The 19,625-nt window shown below is 36.4% G+C and overlaps 4 protein-coding genes, 1 long non-coding RNA gene and 1 other non-coding gene across 7 annotated transcripts; 3 read left to right on the forward strand and 3 right to left on the reverse strand.

Moving 5' to 3' along the window:
• Positions 1-423: 423 nt before the first annotated feature.
• AT1G70040 (transmembrane protein, putative (DUF1163)) lies at positions 424-1,322 on the forward strand (the record flags this gene model as incomplete). Its single annotated transcript, NM_105673.2, has 2 exons — positions 424-728; positions 823-1,322. The coding sequence occupies 2 exons, from the start codon at positions 424-426 to the stop codon at positions 1,097-1,099; spliced, it is 582 nt and encodes a 193-aa protein (NP_177162.1). The 3' UTR covers positions 1,100-1,322.
• Positions 1,323-1,344: 22 nt separating this feature from the next.
• AT1G70050 lies at positions 1,345-1,416 on the reverse strand. The gene has a single exon. It is a non-coding gene; the product is annotated as a tRNA-Pro (tRNA).
• Positions 1,417-1,788: 372 nt separating this feature from the next.
• Positions 1,789-1,990, forward strand: AT1G09133. The gene has a single exon (NR_139568.1). It is a non-coding gene; the product is annotated as an other RNA (long non-coding RNA).
• Positions 1,991-2,406: 416 nt separating this feature from the next.
• SNL4 (SIN3-like 4) lies at positions 2,407-9,107 on the forward strand. Of its 2 annotated transcripts, NM_105674.6 has the most exons (22): positions 2,407-2,569; positions 2,961-3,119; positions 3,198-3,387; positions 3,470-3,568; positions 3,660-3,821; positions 3,903-4,215; positions 4,304-4,434; positions 4,552-4,627; positions 4,718-4,747; positions 4,837-5,057; positions 5,154-5,308; positions 5,395-5,522; positions 5,611-5,865; positions 5,954-6,592; positions 6,685-6,770; positions 6,878-7,411; positions 7,496-7,596; positions 7,688-7,826; positions 7,910-8,062; positions 8,152-8,318; positions 8,401-8,500; positions 8,598-9,107. In NM_105674.6, the coding sequence occupies exons 2-22, from the start codon at positions 2,980-2,982 to the stop codon at positions 8,757-8,759; spliced, it is 3,981 nt and encodes a 1,326-aa protein (NP_177163.3). In that variant the 5' UTR covers positions 2,407-2,569; positions 2,961-2,979; the 3' UTR covers positions 8,760-9,107. The 2 variants fall into 2 exon arrangements, with proteins under 2 accessions (NP_177163.3, NP_001323064.1); NM_001334433.1 differs by lacking the exon at positions 2,407-2,569 and having other exon boundaries at positions 2,631-3,119.
• Positions 9,108-9,206: 99 nt separating this feature from the next.
• EMB25 (DEAD/DEAH box helicase) lies at positions 9,207-13,387 on the reverse strand (the record flags this gene model as incomplete). The annotated part of the gene is made up of 6 exons (NM_105675.2): positions 12,573-13,387; positions 12,369-12,477; positions 12,188-12,274; positions 11,853-11,971; positions 11,579-11,759; positions 9,207-11,459 (listed from the first exon to the last, which is right to left on the reverse strand). Exons 1-6 carry the CDS (start codon positions 13,337-13,339, stop codon positions 9,207-9,209), a joined length of 3,516 nt encoding a protein of 1,171 aa, NP_177164.1. The 5' UTR covers positions 13,340-13,387.
• A 295-nt stretch (positions 13,388-13,682) lies between these two features.
• On the reverse strand, positions 13,683-16,794 carry AT1G70080 (Terpenoid cyclases/Protein prenyltransferases superfamily protein). Its single transcript, NM_105676.2, has 7 exons — positions 16,493-16,794; positions 16,114-16,393; positions 15,558-15,942; positions 15,256-15,477; positions 14,882-15,020; positions 14,346-14,594; positions 13,683-14,156 (listed from the first exon to the last, which is right to left on the reverse strand). The coding sequence occupies exons 1-7, from the start codon at positions 16,754-16,756 to the stop codon at positions 13,860-13,862; spliced, it is 1,836 nt and encodes a 611-aa protein (NP_177165.1). The 5' UTR covers positions 16,757-16,794; the 3' UTR covers positions 13,683-13,859.
• Between the last annotated feature and the right edge of the window lie 2,831 nt (positions 16,795-19,625).

Genomic DNA, 19,625 nt, shown 5'->3' on the forward strand with positions numbered 1-19,625 from the left:
CTAAATTTCTTTTCTAATACAGTTACAAACTTTTATATTTTTATCTTAAATATTTCAAAACTTTTAGATTTTATACATGGTGAAATCTGATGATTTAATTGATATTTGTTGCAATCACGAGAGTTAGCAAGTTTGAGATTATTGTTTTGAAATAAGATATGGAGGATAAATTTATTTTAAAAAAGAGAGAGAAAAATGAAAAAATAAGAAAATACTTAATTATTGTTTTGAAATACTTTAATTAATTAAAAACAACTATATCTTTAACTAAATTTTAATAACATATCATATAATTAAGTATAGGTTAAAGTTCATTTTCTTAAAAATTATCTTTCCTTAACAACTATATCTTTATTAAACTGTCTCATCTTCCTTTTGCACTCCAAAATAGTTTCCTCGTTTCTCTTCAATCAATCACTTAGAATGGCAGACGAAGAACTATCTATAGGAGTGCGGATCTTCGTTTCTTTTCTCATAGCCTTTGGTATTTGTGGTCTGGTTTTGTTGATGATAAAAGACAATTCTGGCAAAATCCCGGTGCCGAAAATAGAGTTAGCTTCAATGGATTTCACGGTGCAAAATATTACAATGACTCGTCTTAATGCAAAATGGGATTTGTCGATAAGGATCCCTGATGATCTTCCTGGTAAGTATATATGTCTTCAAGGAGACCTTGAAGCTTCCTTGCTTTACAAGAATGTCACTCTTGCTACCTCATCCCCACAAAAGTAATGAATCTATTTCCTACTATTTTTTAAACCCGTTTTAAATTCCTTAATTCGTTCGTATTTTCAAAACTAATTGAATCTTGTATATGATCAGATACTACAATCTCAAATACTTCAATCCTCAGCTTCTTAAGATTTCAGCTAATGTTTCCGAAGTAGATATTGGCGGTTTGATTGGAAAAAATATTATTAACGATGTCAAAGAGAGGAAAGAAGTACACTTCGGATCGCGATTTTCTCTCACGGATTGTAGAGAAAAAACGACAGGAGTTATGAGTTATGAGTGTGACGAAGCCACCTTGCGGTTCGAGCCAAGCTCTGAGATGAAGGCGACAATGTTTGGGGACCATCCAAACTGCATCAATGTTTGACCAAAGTCCATGTCATCACCATGCCAGTTCATTGTTATATTTTGGCGTCAATGTTAATTTGACTCGGAGAGTGGGGAAACATAAACGAGAGAAGTTGGGTCGTGTAGGTACATAATGGGCCGACAATAACAAACGCTAAAACTAAAATGTGTGAAAATGCCAATATTTGGGCCCAAAAGATAAGAAAACTGGAAAGGAAGTAAAAGTGTACGTAGGATTAATTAAAAAGATAGTGTAAAACAAAGGGGGCATTCGGAGAATTGAACTCCGGACCTCTCGCACCCTAAGCGAGAATCATACCACTAGACCAAATGCCCAATTTGATTGAAGCTTCACTTTGTTGTTAGATAACCATATTCTATGTCACCAAAAATTATCCACATCTACATAGTCATCTTAAGTTTACCTACCTATCAAAATTCAAAAGAGTATTAGCAAAGTCCGACTGACAAACTAAATTTGAACCGACACGAGAGAAATGATTTTTTCATTGGAATTATTTGATTCTTAGAAGTTGAAAACTTACTTTAAACTAGAAAAATTACAAATCACAAAACCACCTTAAAGAACCAAACGACTTAAATGATCCATAATCATATCTACGATCTACCAATATAGCCTATACATGAAATAAAACAGTTCAATAAATAAATAAAACAAAACTGGCAAAATGCTTTCTAGATCATAAAAAGCCTCGAATTTACTAATTGTAGCACATGACATTGATAGTTAAATTCTCCTAACATTCCTATTATACCCACACCATCACCCAAAAATAACAAAATCACCGAACTACACAAACCCGAATTGCAAGGTCCCAAAATAACCAAAATCCAATCCTCTAGCTCTGCTGCGCCCTAATCCCCCAATTAACCTCACCGGCTATAACCGGTTACTCTACCTATAAGCAACCTAGCAACGGCTGTCTCTAAGTTGTATTTCATATTTTTTTCAATTCTTTATTTTCCATCATCGATATATGTTTCTCTACCGTTTTTTATTTATTTATTATTCTTATTATTATTATTTTTATTTTTTTATATTAATCATTTGACTGTTGTTTCCTCTACCGTATTTACTACATTTTTAATATTAATAAACTTTTTTTTAATATGTTTCATAATAATAAATAATATATGGTGATGGAAAAGGTAAAAAATAACAGGGAAAACTTTTTTTTGGTAATTAAGTAAAAAATGGGCTTAATGAATAGTAAAATAGTTATTACACCAAATCATATAATATAAACAATAAATTAAATTACAATTAAGGCAGAAGTAAAAAAAATTAAAAAACCTTTGAGAAGTCTCATCTTCTCATCTTCACCATAAATATGATTTTAACTTATGTCTTATTTCTTTTTAGTTCTGTCTGCAAAGAATTTGGTTTAAAGTCTTGTCTTTGTGGTGTGTTTCCGTGTGCGGTAAGGAGGAAGCTTGTGCTTGTAGACTTGTGTCTCTGCAAAATTCGGTAACTCTCTCTACGATCATCTTTTACTTTTTTCGAAGCGTTTTTTTTTTTTGTGTTTCTTAATTCTTATCTTGAAGCGCCGTAATGTGAATTAATCTGAAGATTAAGTTCTTAAGATCGATTTTTTCTGCTTCATTGTTTCTTAAACTCTTTTCTCGATTTTGCTTTGATTGTTCTCTACTTGCTAGATCTACTGCTTTAGTTTGAGATTGCTTGCAGAGTTCAATATTTTATTTGGATTGTTTCTTGATTTAAGATTCAAAAGGATTTATTTTTATTTTCAATCGAATTGCCCAAATTCAAAGACTTTAGTTTGGTGAATTGAGTTTGCTTGGAGATGCACAGTGATCTAATTTGCGGCTAAATTTTTTGGTTTCTGTGGTTAATGAAGCTCTGGCAAAATATAAACCATGGTTGGAGGAAGTAGTGCACAGAAGCTAACTACAAATGATGCACTTGCATATCTTAAAGCTGTCAAGGATAAATTTCAAGATAAACGTGACAAATACGATGAGTTTCTTGAGGTTATGAAAGATTTTAAAGCTCAGAGGTATTGTTTTTGCTCACTGTTATTTTATTTTTTGCTCTTTAGTTCAATTTGAAATCTGATCTTATTTTGTCATTGTAGAGTTGATACTACTGGTGTTATCTTAAGGGTGAAAGAACTTTTTAAAGGGAACAGAGAATTGATTTTGGGGTTTAATACTTTCTTACCAAAGGGTTTCGAGATAACTCTCCGACCCGAGGATGACCAACCCGCTGCACCAAAGAAGCCTGTTGAGTTTGAGGAAGCTATTAGTTTTGTTAACAAGATTAAGGTAGAAGATTATATATGGTGCATTTCCCCTTTTTTTCTTCTCTTGCTACTTGGCTTCTTAACTACTATCATTTTATCTGCAGACAAGGTTTCAAGGCGATGATCGTGTATACAAATCGTTTTTAGACATTTTGAACATGTATAGAAAGGAAAACAAGTCTATTACTGAGGTCTACCATGAGGTGTGTGTTTTGTAGCCATTTGTGGTACACTGTTTTTTCATTGTTTTGGTTGTCCATTTTTGTCTTAGTTTTCAATATGTTGAACTTGCAGGTGGCTATCCTTTTTCGGGACCATCACGATTTGCTTGGAGAGTTCACTCACTTTCTCCCTGATACTTCAGCAACTGCATCTACTAATGATTCTGTAAAAGTTCCAGTACGTGATAGAGGCATTAAGTCTCTTCCCACCATGCGTCAAATAGATCTTGATAAGGTTTCTTTCTCTTTTTCTTTAAATAGTTGTTCACTATGCAATTGATTCTTAGAGACATCACTGGTTTGGATATTGTTACAGAAGGACCGGATTATTACTTCGCATCCTAACCGTGCCCTCAAAACCGAAAATATGGACGTAGACCATGAGAGGTCTTTGTTGAAAGATAGTAAAGAAGAAGTGAGACGCATTGACAAAAAGAATGATTTCATGGATGATAGAGACAGGAAAGATTACAGAGGTCTTGACCACGATAGCCATAAAGAACATTTCTTCAACAGCAAAAAGAAATTGATACGTAAGGATGATGATTCTGCTGAAATGTCAGATCAAGCCAGGGAAGGAGACAAGTTTTCTGGAGCCATTCCGAGTTCATCTACTTATGATGAAAAAGGTTTCATAATTGATTTCTTAGAAAGTTAGGAGTGAGTTCATCGTCTCTGCTAGTTGTTGTGTTCTTAAATTGTCTTATGTGGTTACAGGTCATAGCCAAGAACTTGCTTTTGTTGATAGAGTGAAGGCAAAGCTTGATACCGCGGATAACCAAGAGTTCTTACGATGTCTTAATCTCTATTCAAAGGAGATAATCAGCCAACCAGAATTGCAGTCTTTGGTATGCTTTTATGCTGACTTAAGCTTTCTCACTGCATGGTTAAGTTGGAGAAGTTTGTGAGAAACCTTATGGACTTTACCTGTCAATGACTCGTGAACATATATATTCTTGTATTAGGTGAGTGATTTAATTGGTGTATATCCAGACCTTATGGACGCCTTCAAAGTCTTTTTGGCTCAGTGTGACAAGAATGGTAATAACCAGTCCAACTAGTGCTTTCTCTTCTTACACTCGCCAGTCAAAGAACTTAAGATTTGACCTTTTTTCTGTTTTCTTTCTGCAGATGGATTACTCTCTGGTATCGTGTCTAAGAGTAAGTCTAGTACCTTTTATAATATACTTCTGACATACCTCTTCGGACGTATTGAATTGACTCTAACCATTGGATTACTGTAACTACAGAATCCTTGTGGAGTGAAGGCAAATGTCCTCAACCTACTAAGTCACTTGACAAAGATACAGACCGAGAACGTGAGAAGATTGAAAGGTATAGAGAAAGAGACCGTGAGAAGGAGAGGCTTGAAAAGGTGGCAGCGAGTCAGAAATGGGCTAAACCTATCAGTGAACTAGATCTCTCGAACTGTGAACAGTGCACACCTAGTTATCGGAGACTTCCAAAGAATGTATGGTGCTAATCACTAACAAATCTTCCCCTCTTGTTTTTTTTTTATTTTTTGCTTCATTAGTTAAATGTACATACATACTTTGTTCTCTTGCAGTATCCAATTCCTATAGCAAGCCAAAAAATGGAGATTGGTAGCCAAGTGCTTAATGATCATTGGGTCTCTGTCACTTCAGGAAGTGAAGACTATTCATTCAAACACATGCGCAAGAACCAATACGAAGAGAGCCTATTCAAATGTGAAGATGACAGGTTAGTGATTAATGTATGTTTATTTGTTGAGTGCTTTCTTGGAATAGTTTTGATTAGGTAAATATTTGTTTGTTGCTGTGCTTTAGGTTCGAGCTAGACATGTTATTAGAGTCTGTGATCTCGGCTACTAATCGAGTTGAAGAGTTATTGGCAAAGATTAACAGTAATGAATTGAAAACCGATACTCCCATCTGTATCGAGGATCACCTCACAGGTATATTGAGCTCTTCTCTTACAGCAGAGCTGATATTCTGAATTTTTTTCTTCCAACTGATGTATATTGTTTTGTTTTTGTCTTGTAGCTCTAAACCTAAGATGCATAGAACGGTTATACAGTGACCATGGGCTCGATGTGTTGGATTTGTTAAAGAAGAATGCATATCTTGCTTTACCGGTAATACTAACCCGTTTGAAACAAAAGCAAGAAGAATGGGCAAGGTGTCGTACTGAGTTTAACAAAGTCTGGGCTGACATATATACAAAGAACTACCACAGGTCGCTTGATCATCGCAGTTTTTATTTCAAACAGCAGGATTCAAAGAATCTGAGCACAAAAGGTTTTTTCTCCTTACATATTATAAGAGAAAATGCTCCTAGAAAAAATCTACTTATGAAGTTCTTATGCACTACTATCTTTCACTGCAGCATTGCTGGCAGAGATAAAAGAGATCTCTGAAAAGAAGCGAGGCGAAGATGATGCACTTCTTGCTCTTGCGGCTGGAAATAGACGAACTATTTCTTCCAATATGAGTTTTGATTATCCGGATCCTGATCTTCACGAAGATCTGTATCAGCTGATCAAGTATTCATGTGGAGAAATGTGTTCAACAGAACAGTTAGATAAGGTAATGAAGGTATGGACAGAATTTTTGGAACCAATATTTGGTGTTCCTTCTCGCCCTCAAGGTGCCGAAGACCGAGAAGATGCTGTCAAGTCTACAAACCATGACCGAGAAGACCAAGAAGATGCTGTCAGTCCTCAAAATGGAGCTAGTATTGCCAACTCTATGCGGTCAAATGGCCCTCGAAAAGTCAATGAAAGTAATCAAGTGCGGCAAGCTAGTGAGTTGGATAAAGATGTTACTTCTAGTAAGACCTCAGATGCCTTGTTATCATGTGACAACACTCAGAATGATAAAATGCCGAAGAATCTGACCACACCTGACGAAAGAGCCGAAACCAAACAAGCTGTTTCTATTGAACGTGCCCATAACTCAAATGCACTACCTCTGGATGGATTGTTACCTCAAAGGAATGGAAAAATCAGCAGTTTATCCGTTGCGGGTAAGCAGTTTAACTCTTGTTTGGTAGTTATCATGGATTATTTTCTTGTTTTTTAGATGAAGAATGGTATCCTTTTCTTTTATACTCGCCAGGGCTTAGCAATAGTAATCCAAAACCTGCATTAACCAGTGGAACGGAGGAGTTGAAGCCAAATTACGTAAATGGGCCACGCGTAGAGGTATTATTGCATATATTGAAATGTTGAGCTGAACAGTCTTTAGATGATAAAATACTTCAGTCCTGAGTTTATCAACGAAAGTGATAAACTACTTACTTATCCCACAGATTGGCGACAACCCTGTAATTCCAAATGGGACAGTAGCAGAATGGTTCGCTGGGGAAGCCAAAGTCGAAAGAGAGGAGGGTGAACTTTCTCCAACAGGAGATTTTGAAGAAGATAATTATGCAGTTCATGGAGAGAATGACATGGAGGCTCTCAGCAAAAGTAAGGAGAATGATGCAACTGCAGATGATGCAAGTGCTCCAAGATCATCAGATGGTAGCGGAAACACATCTCACAACGGTGATGTTTCTGGAACTGACTCTGGTGATGGTGAAGATTGTTATCGCGAAGATGATATAGACCATAATAAGGTAGAAAGTGAAGGTGAGGCTGAAGAAGGTATGTCTGATGGCCATGATGATACTGAAGGAGATATGCCTGTGTTGTCCATCTCAGTAAAAAACCTGCTACATGTGAAACCTCTTGCAAAGTATGTCCCTCCAGCTTTGTACGATAAGGACAACGATGATTCTCGGAAGAACTCACAAGTCTTTTATGGGAATGATTCTTTTTATGTTCTATTCAGGCTTCATCAGGTAAACATATCATTCTTGAATCTGCAAATCAATGACGCTGGAATCTTTCTGGAGGCTAACTTTTTGTGGTTACTCTGTATACAGATTTTGTATGACAGAATATTATCAGCAAAAATCAATTCATCATCTCCAGATAGAAAGTGGAAGACCTCAAATCCAACAAACCCCGCTGATTCGTACGCCAGGTGACTTTCCTTTGCGGTTCTTTATACCAATTACCACAGGACGCATCTATATGTGTTGTTGCTTATACATCGAGTTTCTGTATTGGAACAGAATCATGGATGCTCTCTACAATTTGCTCGATGGCACATCCGATAATTCAAAGTTCGAAGATGATTGCCGAGCAATTATCGGGACCCAGTCATATGTTCTCTTCACATTAGACAAACTGATCTATAAGCTCATCAAGCATGTAGGTTTTCTTTTGATGTTTTGTTACCTTCTTTATCTCTTTAGTCGTCACATATGATCCAACTGACCAATGTGATCCTCCAGCTCCAAGCAGTAGCAGCTGATGAGATGGACAACAAATTACAACAGCTTTATGCTTATGAGAAATCCAGAAAGCCTGAGAAGTTTCTGGATGCTGTTTATTACGAAAATGCTCTTGTGCTTCTTCCCGATGAGGATATATACCGCATTGAATGTGTAAGAATTATTTACTAGAGCACAGTTTTGGACCAAGCAAGCTCAAGGAAACTTCTTAATATATGTATCTTTGTGCTTTTATTCTGCAGGAACAATCGACACCAAGCAAACTCTCTATTCAGCTTCTGGACTATGGACATGATAAGCCTGATGTGACATCCATATCCATGGACCCAACTTTTGCAGCTTACCTCCACAATGTATTCCTTTCTTATCAACCTAATGCGAAAGAGAATCCTCGAATCTATTTGAAACGGTAAAGTCAAGAAAATTAACTAAAGGCTATCCCATCCTTTTAAAGATAAAGGGGCACTAATCAGATACTATTTTCCTTTCAGGAATAAGCGTAAAAATGGTGGTGACGATGAACTCTGCACCACGGATGAAGTTAAGATTATTAATGGTTTGGAATGTAAGATAACCTGCAGTTCTTCAAAGGTACAGTGCCTTTTTTCCTGCTTACACCACTATGCGTTTCCATGATAAGGACTTTAAGCTCGTCTTTTTAAAAAGAATTGTCTGGTGTTTCCTTCAGGTCTCCTATGTATTAGACACCGAGGATGTGTTGCATCGTGCTAAGAGGAGGAAACTTTTAAACCAAAGCGGTTTACCCCTCGCACATGATTCTGTTTGCAGTGGTTCTTTAATTAGGCAAAGGAGAACACAAAGATATCAAAAACTTCTCACCGGTCAATGACATCTGTCACTTACTACCAGAAAACGCTCGGGAATAGAGCAACTTCGCACTTTTTGAGAGATAAAAGGTTGCCATACTCAGCATTGAGCTTTGTCAGAAGAGAAGAAATGTAAGATGGCTCTTACTTCTGTTACTGCCTCTGGTCCCTGTTGTATTCTCACAGAAAATAAAAAGGGAGGGAGGGGGAAAATCGAAGGAATACTAAACGGATTAACTGCCCAAGCCTTGAAGTCTTGTTTCCCATTGTGTATATAAGCATTTTGTATGTTGTAACATTAATTAAAATTTCTTCTTTGTTGCTCCTATTCTTTCCAACATTAATCATCTGAATGAAAAATTTGTTCTTGTATCCCCAATTCTTACATATGCACTTCTTGCACATCCCAGGCTCTTGTGTTTTTTTTGCCAATGGGTCTCACTAAAGACAGAGCTAATGTGGGGTTCACTTTAACCGGCAAGCTCACTAATTGGTGGACGGTCCATGATATCTGCTGCAGCTGCTGCACTACGTTGCAGGACTGGGTCAATATCAGGCAACTTAGGAATCTGAGCTAAGAGATCAATTGTGCGTCGTAACAGGCGAGCAAGATCGCCTTCGTCCATTGCACATTCCATCATCATTTCTTTCCAACTTAATCCAGAAGCCCAAGCTTCAACCATACCAGAGAACTGAACGTCCAGACAACATGGAATCATAACCTCGTGCTTCTCTTGAAGCTTTATAAGAGAGCTTCTTTGGTCTTCTAAGAAATTGACCATGTCTACTACTGTATCAGATGGCTCGTAAATATAGTTGTTGTCTCTCCAAGGTCGAACTTTTATGCCTTCTGAAACTAAACTTGCACATACACCAGCTAGTTGAGGAGGCTTGAGATCCACCAGGGCTTTGTTCCGCAACACCATTGCAAGCCAAAGCTCGTTTTCTCCTCGGATTGCAGCAGCTGTTTCTCCCAGAGGAAATATCAAGTGTGTATTAATGTCCAATGCTCTGCTTTCGTGAATCACGTTGCTTATGCGCATGAAATCTTTCCAACCAGACGGTTCAATCTGCTCTAAACGGTTTATAAGGCGTCTCGATCTCGCCTTGAGCCGTTTCATCTTCTCAACCGTCAAGTTAGCATTCTCTAGAATTTTCTTATATTCTCTGAACCCTTCTGACCGGGACATCTTCTTCTTCAAACGCGAAATTTTGCTCCTTTGTTCCTTGTATTTTTGCGCCGCGTTATCATACTCTTCGGACATATGTAACACCTCATCTTCGTCAGAAAGGCTGCTTAGGACAGGTACGTTTAAACTCCAGGACCATGTCTCTAGAGATCCTTCCAATCTCCACAAACTTCCAAGTTCAGATTCAGCTAGTTTATCCCACTGCATATCTGCTTTATCCAGGAGATTCTTCATGATTTCTCGAGGCAAAGCATCTCCAAGCGCTAGAGCAATGTTAGGGAAACCAGTTCTGTAGACAGTCCTAACCCACTTCTCAGTAAAGAGATACCATGAGTTATCAGAGCCAAGGGCCACATAGTAAGACGGTTTAACATTAGGCTTTCCAGGTTCATCAGCCGCCAGCTCATCCTCGATTAAGTTTAACGCAAAAGACTCATCCAAAGACATCATCTTCTGAAGTTTGGAACCCTGAAATGAATCAATATGCCCCAAGTAAACAGCAGGGACTGACTGCTCCCTCCCTTCAGAATCCTTGAACTCCAAACAAATAAATGGTAAGTTCCCCTCTTCCATCCCTTTTAAGAGCGGTTTTAGAGCTAAGAACCTTTCGAGTTCCATTCTTCTTCGTTGTTCAGCACGCTTGCGTTTCTCTTCCCGTAGCTCTTCTTTAAGTACAGTGATCTCCTTGTAATCCCTCGCTGAAAGAAGTTTCCTACTCTTCTTATCTATTGCTTCATCACTTATTTCAGATGACAGAATCTCGATCTTATTGTCGATTTCAGCAAGTTCCTGCTTCGCAGCAACCGTCACATTGCTGCTCACATAGTTTCCAAAACTCTTCTCAACTAATTTCTTGGCTTCTTCCAGACTTCTCCCTGCTTGTAAGACTTTCCCGGCCTCAGTTCCACTTGATTTACGAGTAACTTTTGAACCAGCTACCAGATTCAGTACCATGCCATATGAAGCAGTAAATTGTGACACGAGAGGTTTAACTCCAGCAAAGACAAGTTTGCAGCACTCTTCAGCGCCTTCAAAAGCAGTCTGAACCAGCACAGTGTAGCCCTTTTCATCGATGCCTCTGCGTCCAGCACGCCCAGCCATCTGGTACAATTCGTTAGGACCCAACTCTATTCGTTCATTACCAGCCTTTTTTGAAAGAGACGAGATAACAGCCGTTCTAGCCGGCATGTTTATTCCAGCAGCAAGTGTCTCAGTAGCAAAGACAACCTTAACAAGTCCTCGCTGAAAAAGTTCCTCAATGAAAGATTTCCAAAGAGGTAGACAACCTGCATGATGAGCAGCAATTCCCCTAAGCAGTCCTTTCTCTGCACTCTCTCTCACTGCATCTGGATAAAGAACGCGAAACTTCTTCAAGGCCAACTCAACCTCACTCTTCTCGCAATCATCTAAAAGCTGAAAATTTTCAACATACTGTACAGCTGCATCACATCCTCTACGGTTAAAAATGAACCATATCGCTGGTAACATATTTTTCCCCTGGAGATGCCATAATGTGTCGCTAATTTGAGGTACCTAGAAATCAAAACTCAGCAGTCATTAAATTATCATGAGAAGTTAAAAATCATATTCAAATATATAAGAAACGACAAATGCCTAGTTTGTTAGGGTTGTTAGAAAGCATAATGTAAGACCTGTGATCGACGAATCTTGTTTATCTCATTCTTTGAAAGAGGATAATCAGTTACGTTCACAAGGTTGTTGTAGCTGGTATCACCTCCTCGTTTCTTTGACCTCCTTTTCCTATACCCGTCATCATCATCACGGAATCTAGCTTCTGAGGCAGACAGTTGCAAATAATTGAGAGAAAGCTTCCTGCTCCAATTAAAAAGCATCCTCCAATTATTATCAAAGAGAAAGATTTTACAATAAATGTTGGTGATAAAAGTACAGATTTGAACCAGTTACCTATTCACGTTTATCCCTTTCTCATCAAGCAGAGGTAATAAAGAATGTTTTGTTGAAAAGTACCAAGTTAATGGAACTGGGCGTCTTGTCGATGTTACCAACTCAGTTTTACCATGTATCTGAGAACAAAACACGAAAGCATCTTAAATAACCGTGTATTAGTACAAGATTACTAGAAATTGAGATACTTCATCAGCAAAACAATATATAAGTTGCTTAACAATAGAAGATAAATGAGACGATGAACAAGGCACTACGTACATTGTTATAACTCCTTATGATATGAACACGATAAAGAAAAGCTATTCCTATAGGAAAAATGTCCACAGACTCACCTCACCAATCCAACCAGCTAATTCATCCGGATTTGCAACTGTAGCTGATAGGCATATAAGTTGAACCTCCTTTGGACAATAAATGACCTGATCGTATTTGAAACACAGAAACCAACTTAGAAACACTCAACAGATAAAGCCTTTGGAGGAAAGAAGAGAAACAGTGGGAAAAAAAACTCACTATCTCTTCCCACACAGTTCCCCTAGATATATCACTTAAATAGTGAACCTCATCCAAAACAATGGCATCAACATGAAAAAGTCCAGTTCCTGAAGAAGCCATTCCAACACTAAAAAAGATTTCAACACAAAAATTGAGGTTAAAAAGAAGCTCCTGAGCAAACCATATAAAATACACACAGAGAGAGCTGCAGTTGCAAAATACCTTTGATACAACATGTTACGGAGAATCTCTGTAGTCATAATCACAATCTGAGCATCTTTGTTAATAGCAGAGTCACCTGTGAGTAGACCAACATTATCATCCCCAAATGTCTCCCTAAACTCACGAAACTTCTGATTAGAGAGTGCTTTAAGAGGTGTAGTGTAGAACAACCGGCGACCTTTAGCCACCGTGGAAACAGCAGCAGCTTCAGCAATCAAAGTCTTGCCACTACTAGTCGGAGCAGAAACCACAACAGAAGAACCTCTAAGAAAAGCTTCAATAGCCAATCTCTGAAACTTGTCGATTCGAAAATCGTAGATTGAAATGAGTTCATCGATATCAATCATCTCAACACCAAAATCTCTAACAAGACTACGAAGCTTCTCCACTCTCTGCCACCGGAACTCCACTCGTTCCCGAGCTGATTCCGTCGGCAAATCCACGGAGAATTCGGTTTCTTCATCGTCGTCGTCGTCATCGCTATTCCGAATTTCATCGGAGATATTGTCGTATTCGTCAGCAGCTTCGTCATCATCATCTTCGTCTTCTTCTTCTTCTTCTTCGTCGTCTTCTTCCTCGTAGAGCTGAGACTGAGACGGTGAAAGAGAATTTAAGGTGGATTTGAAGGAGAGGTGGTTTGGATTGAGGATAAGGGATTTGGTGAAGGAGAAGTTTGGGGAATGAGAGAGAGAACGGTGCAGAGAAGGAAAATGGAAGAATTTGAAGGAAGAAGAAGCTGTGAGAGAGACGACGGGAAGAGTGTTCATGTTTTCAGGGCATTTCAAGATTTGATTTTTTTTTGGCTTTTGGATATTACACCCAATTAATTATTATTTTCTCAGATAAATGAATATTTTTTTGTCTGATGTAAAAACGGATTATTTTCTACGAAAAGTTCCTATTGACCCGCTTGATGTCACTTACGTACACAATATATTTCGAAGAATGCCCGTTTTAATATTATTAACTAAGCGAATAACAAAGAAAAAATTAATATTTTTTTTTTCTTATCGGTGCTAATAAAAAAATAGATAATTGCACATCTGCAGAGAAAGCCAAATCCCACTACTATAAGTGTTAACTACGTATTCATAGATTGTTATTCGGATTATTGTTAGTTTTGATAGTCTAATGACAAGCTTTATTACTGATTAAAAGATGGTTTTCAAGACAGACTAACAACCAAGAAAACAAAGACAACTTAAACTGAAACAACTTATTTTTGGGTTGCGGCTGCGGATACAAATTTGGCTTGGCCATTCACGTGATCCCAAACTCTGAAGACTCTTAAAGAGTGATGAGATCGACATACAAAGAGGTGATATAATCTTTGATCTTCTCTCCAGCGAAGGTGTACCCATCTCCATACTTATAGCACACATCTGCTAAGCGTCCGTAATTCAAAACAGGCCTTAGAATATGAAGCGGTATAAATTTGGCTGCCTTCAAGAACTCTTCGTTCATGACCTTAGACATGTGATTAGTCTTTTTCTCAAACTCAATACACGCTTCTTCCTCACTTACTTTGTGTTGCTTCGTATAACAGTTGATCCCATTACAAACATCTCCTCTCTTCATCTCCTCCTGATGCAAATTCATCATATATTTCGATCATGTCAAAATTATCAATCAAATAACTAAAAAGTAGTTTATGACGTGAAATACTATACGATAAGATTTATTAGCATTTTATTTTTATAATTTGCATTTAAAATATACATATATATATATATATATATATATATATATATATATATATAGGACTTCTGTTACCTTATAGGTAGCAATATCATCTCTGAGACGAGATTTCACAAAAAGAGCATGGGTCAGTTTTGGTCTTGACCTCAGCCATTCATAAACTCCGACTCCTGCAGCATCTCCCATAGGGATGAAGGTCATTGCTAGCAGCACTTCACCTGCGGTCGAAGCTACCCCGACCTCTATGTATTCTTCATGGCTTGGCAGGTGCCCTCTATTTGACCATTCGGCTTCTTGCAGGTATCCTTTCATGAGTATCCTTAGCTGCAAAACATTATATTAAATACGAACTATATATAACCTTCAATTCTTCGTTTAATATAGAGATATATATTTTATTTTTTGGCTGAATTTGTGGAGCTAAATGATCTAGGAAAAAAATACCACGTAGAAAATGAACATTTCCAACATCCAAATGCTCTCCTTATTGTTTTACTCATATAAGAGAATGGTGTTGTTTGGAGACATTTTAAAACATTAGTTGTATAGTAACTATTTTTATAGATGCAATAATTTGGCTTAGATTTAAGAAATAGATGAAGAAACAGTACCTGCTCATACGCGTATTGCATAGTAAAAGATCTTGCTTCAGAGCTCACATATTCTTCGAGTTCTTTAAACAAGTCAAACGTTGTTCTGAAGACGACTTTGAGATAGTCCGGTAGGACATCTACGGCGTCGGAGTCCCACCTTTACTTAATATTGGATCCATACAATTATTAGGGATCACATCTAATGATTTATAATTAAATAGAACACCAACATTCCAACAATATAAAGAGACCTAGATGTTGAGCTTTTATATCCTTTAAATATGACTTTTTAATCCTTTAAATTCATTCCACTTTGTAACTTTTTTCGTTTTTCGTTTATACCATGAGTGTGATTACAAAGCACCTAACAAATGATCGTATATAGTTCGTACCTTTCAATGGCTTGAACGAGGCTCTTAACTTCATCAATAGTACCATATACATCAAAAGTGTTGTCCACAATGTCCACTAAAATGATGGATTTGGCCAGCATGATTCGTGCAGCTGAATATTGTGGCTCGTAATAAATCCCAGTCGCCCAGAAATAAGGCTCTGCCAATCTCTCTCTGAAGTAAACTGGTATCTTAGATACTAAATCTAGCTCCTTCCACCATCTGCATACATACACCTAATCGATAAAACTTTCAGAAAATATACATATATATGAAGCATCTATATAAATGAATATACATACGTGGTTAGTGTTTTCAGATCTTGAATGTATTGCAGCTGGAGGAACCTAAAGTTGAGTTTGGCCAACTTTAGTAACATTTCATTGTGATCAGTCTCTAGTTCGTAGAAGTCAATATATTCCCTTGCCACCAATATTTCCAAATTGAAATTCTGAGGTATATAAAGAGCAGCTTGTATGAGCTTGGTGATGTGTGGATAATGTTTGGCTTTCTCGCCTACCAAAAATAACTCCAAGTGTTTTTGTGTGAAACTCATTGCTTCTTCAAGGATATCTTCTGTCGTTGTCCCAAAGTGTGACGCTTCATAGAAGCTTAGCATACCTCTTACATCATCATTCAGACATTTCTTAAAATTTCCATCGTCTCCTTTAAACCTGTTGAATATATCTACACACATGCAAGTATGAAATATTAAGAAAAAAAAGTAGTATGAAATAGTTATATGCAACTCTGAAACATGTTCAAAATGTTCACATCACACATCCACTTAAAAACAACGGAACGGAGCATAAACCAACCAAGTCAGTTAGTTCCGTAATAAAGATGAAAGATCCTCACCTGGAGTTATGTAATGACCATATAATCTGAAAACCCGGAATATAATAGAAACCGTGTAGAGATCATCTTCCTTGCAATCGATGATCATGTCCTCGATATTCTCGAAAGCGTCCTTCAGGAACTCAACAATCTTTTCCTCAAAATGGTAAGAGACTCCCAGACTAACAAGCGTATGGATGAAACAAGTTATCTTCTTTGCATCAGCACCGTTACAAGGAAGCAGCATGGCATTCACTATAGGTTTAAGTGCCTCGATCTGTCTCCAAAGATCATCCATTTCCTGCAAAGATTTGATGATCTCTATCAAGTAAAATGAGTAATATACTATATATATACCCTTAGTATATCTAATTAAGGGTTCTCATAAAATCTTATATACCGTTTGATTCACGGAAGCAGAGAGAAAGTGATGACCCCATAGACTTGGTGGATGTGGAGTAAATGAACGAGTCGTCGAGTTATCATCTGTAGGATTCGTCGTTGCTCGAACTAGGCACAACTTTTTGGGAGATTGAAATCTAGAGAATGACAGTGATGATTTAAGAAGAGGGTAGTGGTAGGAAGAGGACAAGTTTAGCCGCCAACATAAACGACTAAGGAAACGAACGTTAAAATAAGATCCATATTTTGTTATGGCCTCCATTTTCTTTTTGAACTTCTATTGGACTGTGGAAGGACAAAACTTATAGGCGTTTAGATCCCGTAAAATATGGATCTTCATGTCTACATATAGGTCATTTTATCTATCATTAATATTTTATAATAAATTAAACAAACGAAAAACATGTAATCAATTATCATTGAAAACAAGAAAGATTCCTCGTAAGTGTCAGGTCAAGTTCAACGTTATATACAAGATTTATTATTTGTTTGACTACAATAGAAACTCCGTAAATTAATATTCCATAAATTAATAATATTATAAATTAATAAAAAATTTAGCTCTCAAATTGGATTAGAATAAAATTTGACAAGATAATAAGATTTTTTTTAGAATTCCTATGTAATACGTGTTTCTCATTAATAATTATATAAATTTGCATATTGATATACTAAGGTATGCTTTTAGTGAAAGGATTAAAATTCCTTACAACCCATCTCAAACTTGTATTGAATAAAATAACTGGTCTAATGTGTTTTTAAATTAAAGTGTTGTAGTATAATCTATAACCTTTTTTTTTTTTTGGCAAAGACTATATATTCTATAACTATGTCATAAAAACAGTCAAGATTTTTTGTAAGTATTTAATTTTTAAATATGCATCATTTTCATTTTGATAATATTCTAGCTATTAAATACGATAATTGAGATTATTAATTAAATTTTTGAATTTATGTATATAGTTTGTTTATCTGAATTCACCTATCAAAATGAATTCACGTATATTGTTTGTAATTTTATTGTCTAATTTATTTTCGAAAACAAAGTCTTCTAATTATTAAAATTTCAAATCCGAAACTACAAAATTTATAACATCCAAAACGCTAATTGTATTTCGATAAAATTGTCTCAATTGATTTCTTTCTAAAATTTTATGAATTAAAATTATTTTAAAAAAAATTAATAAAATATCATGGTTTCAATAATATTAATTTATAGAGGTTTATGTAGCTAAAGCCAAGATAAAGAAAGCGAGATTTTTACATCTCTAACTACAATTGTGTACCAATCACCACCAAAACTTAGTCTATGCGTTATTTATTTTGTTTCAGGAGAGCCCTGTTCCGGATCCATCTGAGCTTTTCACAAATATCTACGTAAAAAGGTTTCGGAGCTTGAGTTAACTTACATTTCTTCTTCATATCCTTTGGACTACATGCACTTGGATATGTTCCTCCACTCAACTCCTGAGATATGCATTTCCTCTTTGCAATTCGCAGTCTTTTGGAGCATAGAAAGGAACTGAGGGCAACACTTTCCATAAACTATAGTCGCGATTATTCCCCATCACATATCTCCTCTCTAACATTCATTATAACCGCAAACTCATGCAGGAGAATCCGGTTCAATAAATCCAAGACAGTGCAACTAAAACTTGCTCCTGTCATTTTAGTTTTCTCAACTCAATTCAAATGTAAAGCCTTTTTGTTTCAGTTTCTCGATTCCATTTTTGGCAACTTTTCGGGATTGTTATCAAAACGTCGATTCTTTAATTGAAGGGAAAACTATTGTCTCCAAATGTTGTTTTCTTACCCACAGACAACAAACAGATAAATGAGGACGTTTTTGGTCCTATGAAAAATGAAAATATATTTGTTTTGTGAAAGTCTAATTTTAGAACAAAATGAAGCATAAAATTGGTTTGCCTCAAAGTTAGGATAACATCAGAAACAAGAAGCAAAGGCAAAGAGCTCTGCTTATTACTACAACTGTCTTTGTTTGTCTTCTACTTAGCTGTCGGAATGTAGTAAAAATCTAAAGCAAGTGGAGAGGTGAAGACAAAACTCAATAAACCCGTGTTGTACTCGCCACGCAAAGCATAGTTTTGAAATTCGTAAATCGTAATATCTTCATACCCAAACAAACACTTTTATAATACCAAATCGAATAAAGAGAAAAGCATCTCTATGACTCTCTCTATCTACCTTCTCCGTCCGTATCCAAAACGACATCATTGTTCCACCACCTAACTTCAATTTAATTTGCTTGATCTATTACTACTAATATCTTCATCTTTTTTTTTACTATATTTGTTCATAATTTTAAGAAATAATAAACACATAGATGGAAGTGTTTACATGCTTCTAATTTGTTTGGTTGGGGATTTTGGCATGAACATGGCGGACAAATTGTAGTGCTAATAGTAAATGCAAAGAACTCAAGTAATCATAACAAGGTTGGTTCTTTATTCCTTTGTGACCTTAGTAGTATTTGGTAGCCGATAGACCCAGTTGAAACCTAACATTAGTTAACTCACACAGTCACACTAAACATGGCGACGTTATCTTAAATTAAATATTACAGAATATTTTCCATCACATACACAAATAAAAGGAGATGTATTCTCCGTATAAAAACATATAAGTAGATTTCATCGTTACGTATTCGAATCAAACGATTATACACTGCACGCGGCAACACTAACGAAATGGATTTAAGTCTAAAGTGCAAATGAATATATTTGTGATAATGTTATTGAGTGGCGCTAGTCGCACACTCAACACTACAAAACGTCGACAATAACGAAAACAAAACATTATTAAGTGGCACCACACACGAGAATATTCGTAGTGAGACACGCTTCTTACTCGTTATTCCAACAACAAAAATGTTAAACATAACAATGTACTCTTTTTTTTTTTTGATAAAAGATCAACACAAAATAAAAATACCTTTTAGATTCACTTTTTCCCGATATTTAGATAACAATCTGTTAAAATCTAGAAATCTAAATTATTTGTGGTTACCAATCCATTTACTTTTAAGAAATTTACTGATCCAAAAACAAGCGTGTGGTGCACGTGAGAAAGTAGGGTTTGATCAAACCAATCAAAAACTCAAAAGGCTTCTC

The sequence above is a fragment of the Arabidopsis thaliana genome (assembly GCF_000001735.4).
Source record: "Arabidopsis thaliana chromosome 1 sequence".
Taxonomy (NCBI): domain Eukaryota; kingdom Viridiplantae; phylum Streptophyta; class Magnoliopsida; order Brassicales; family Brassicaceae; genus Arabidopsis; species Arabidopsis thaliana.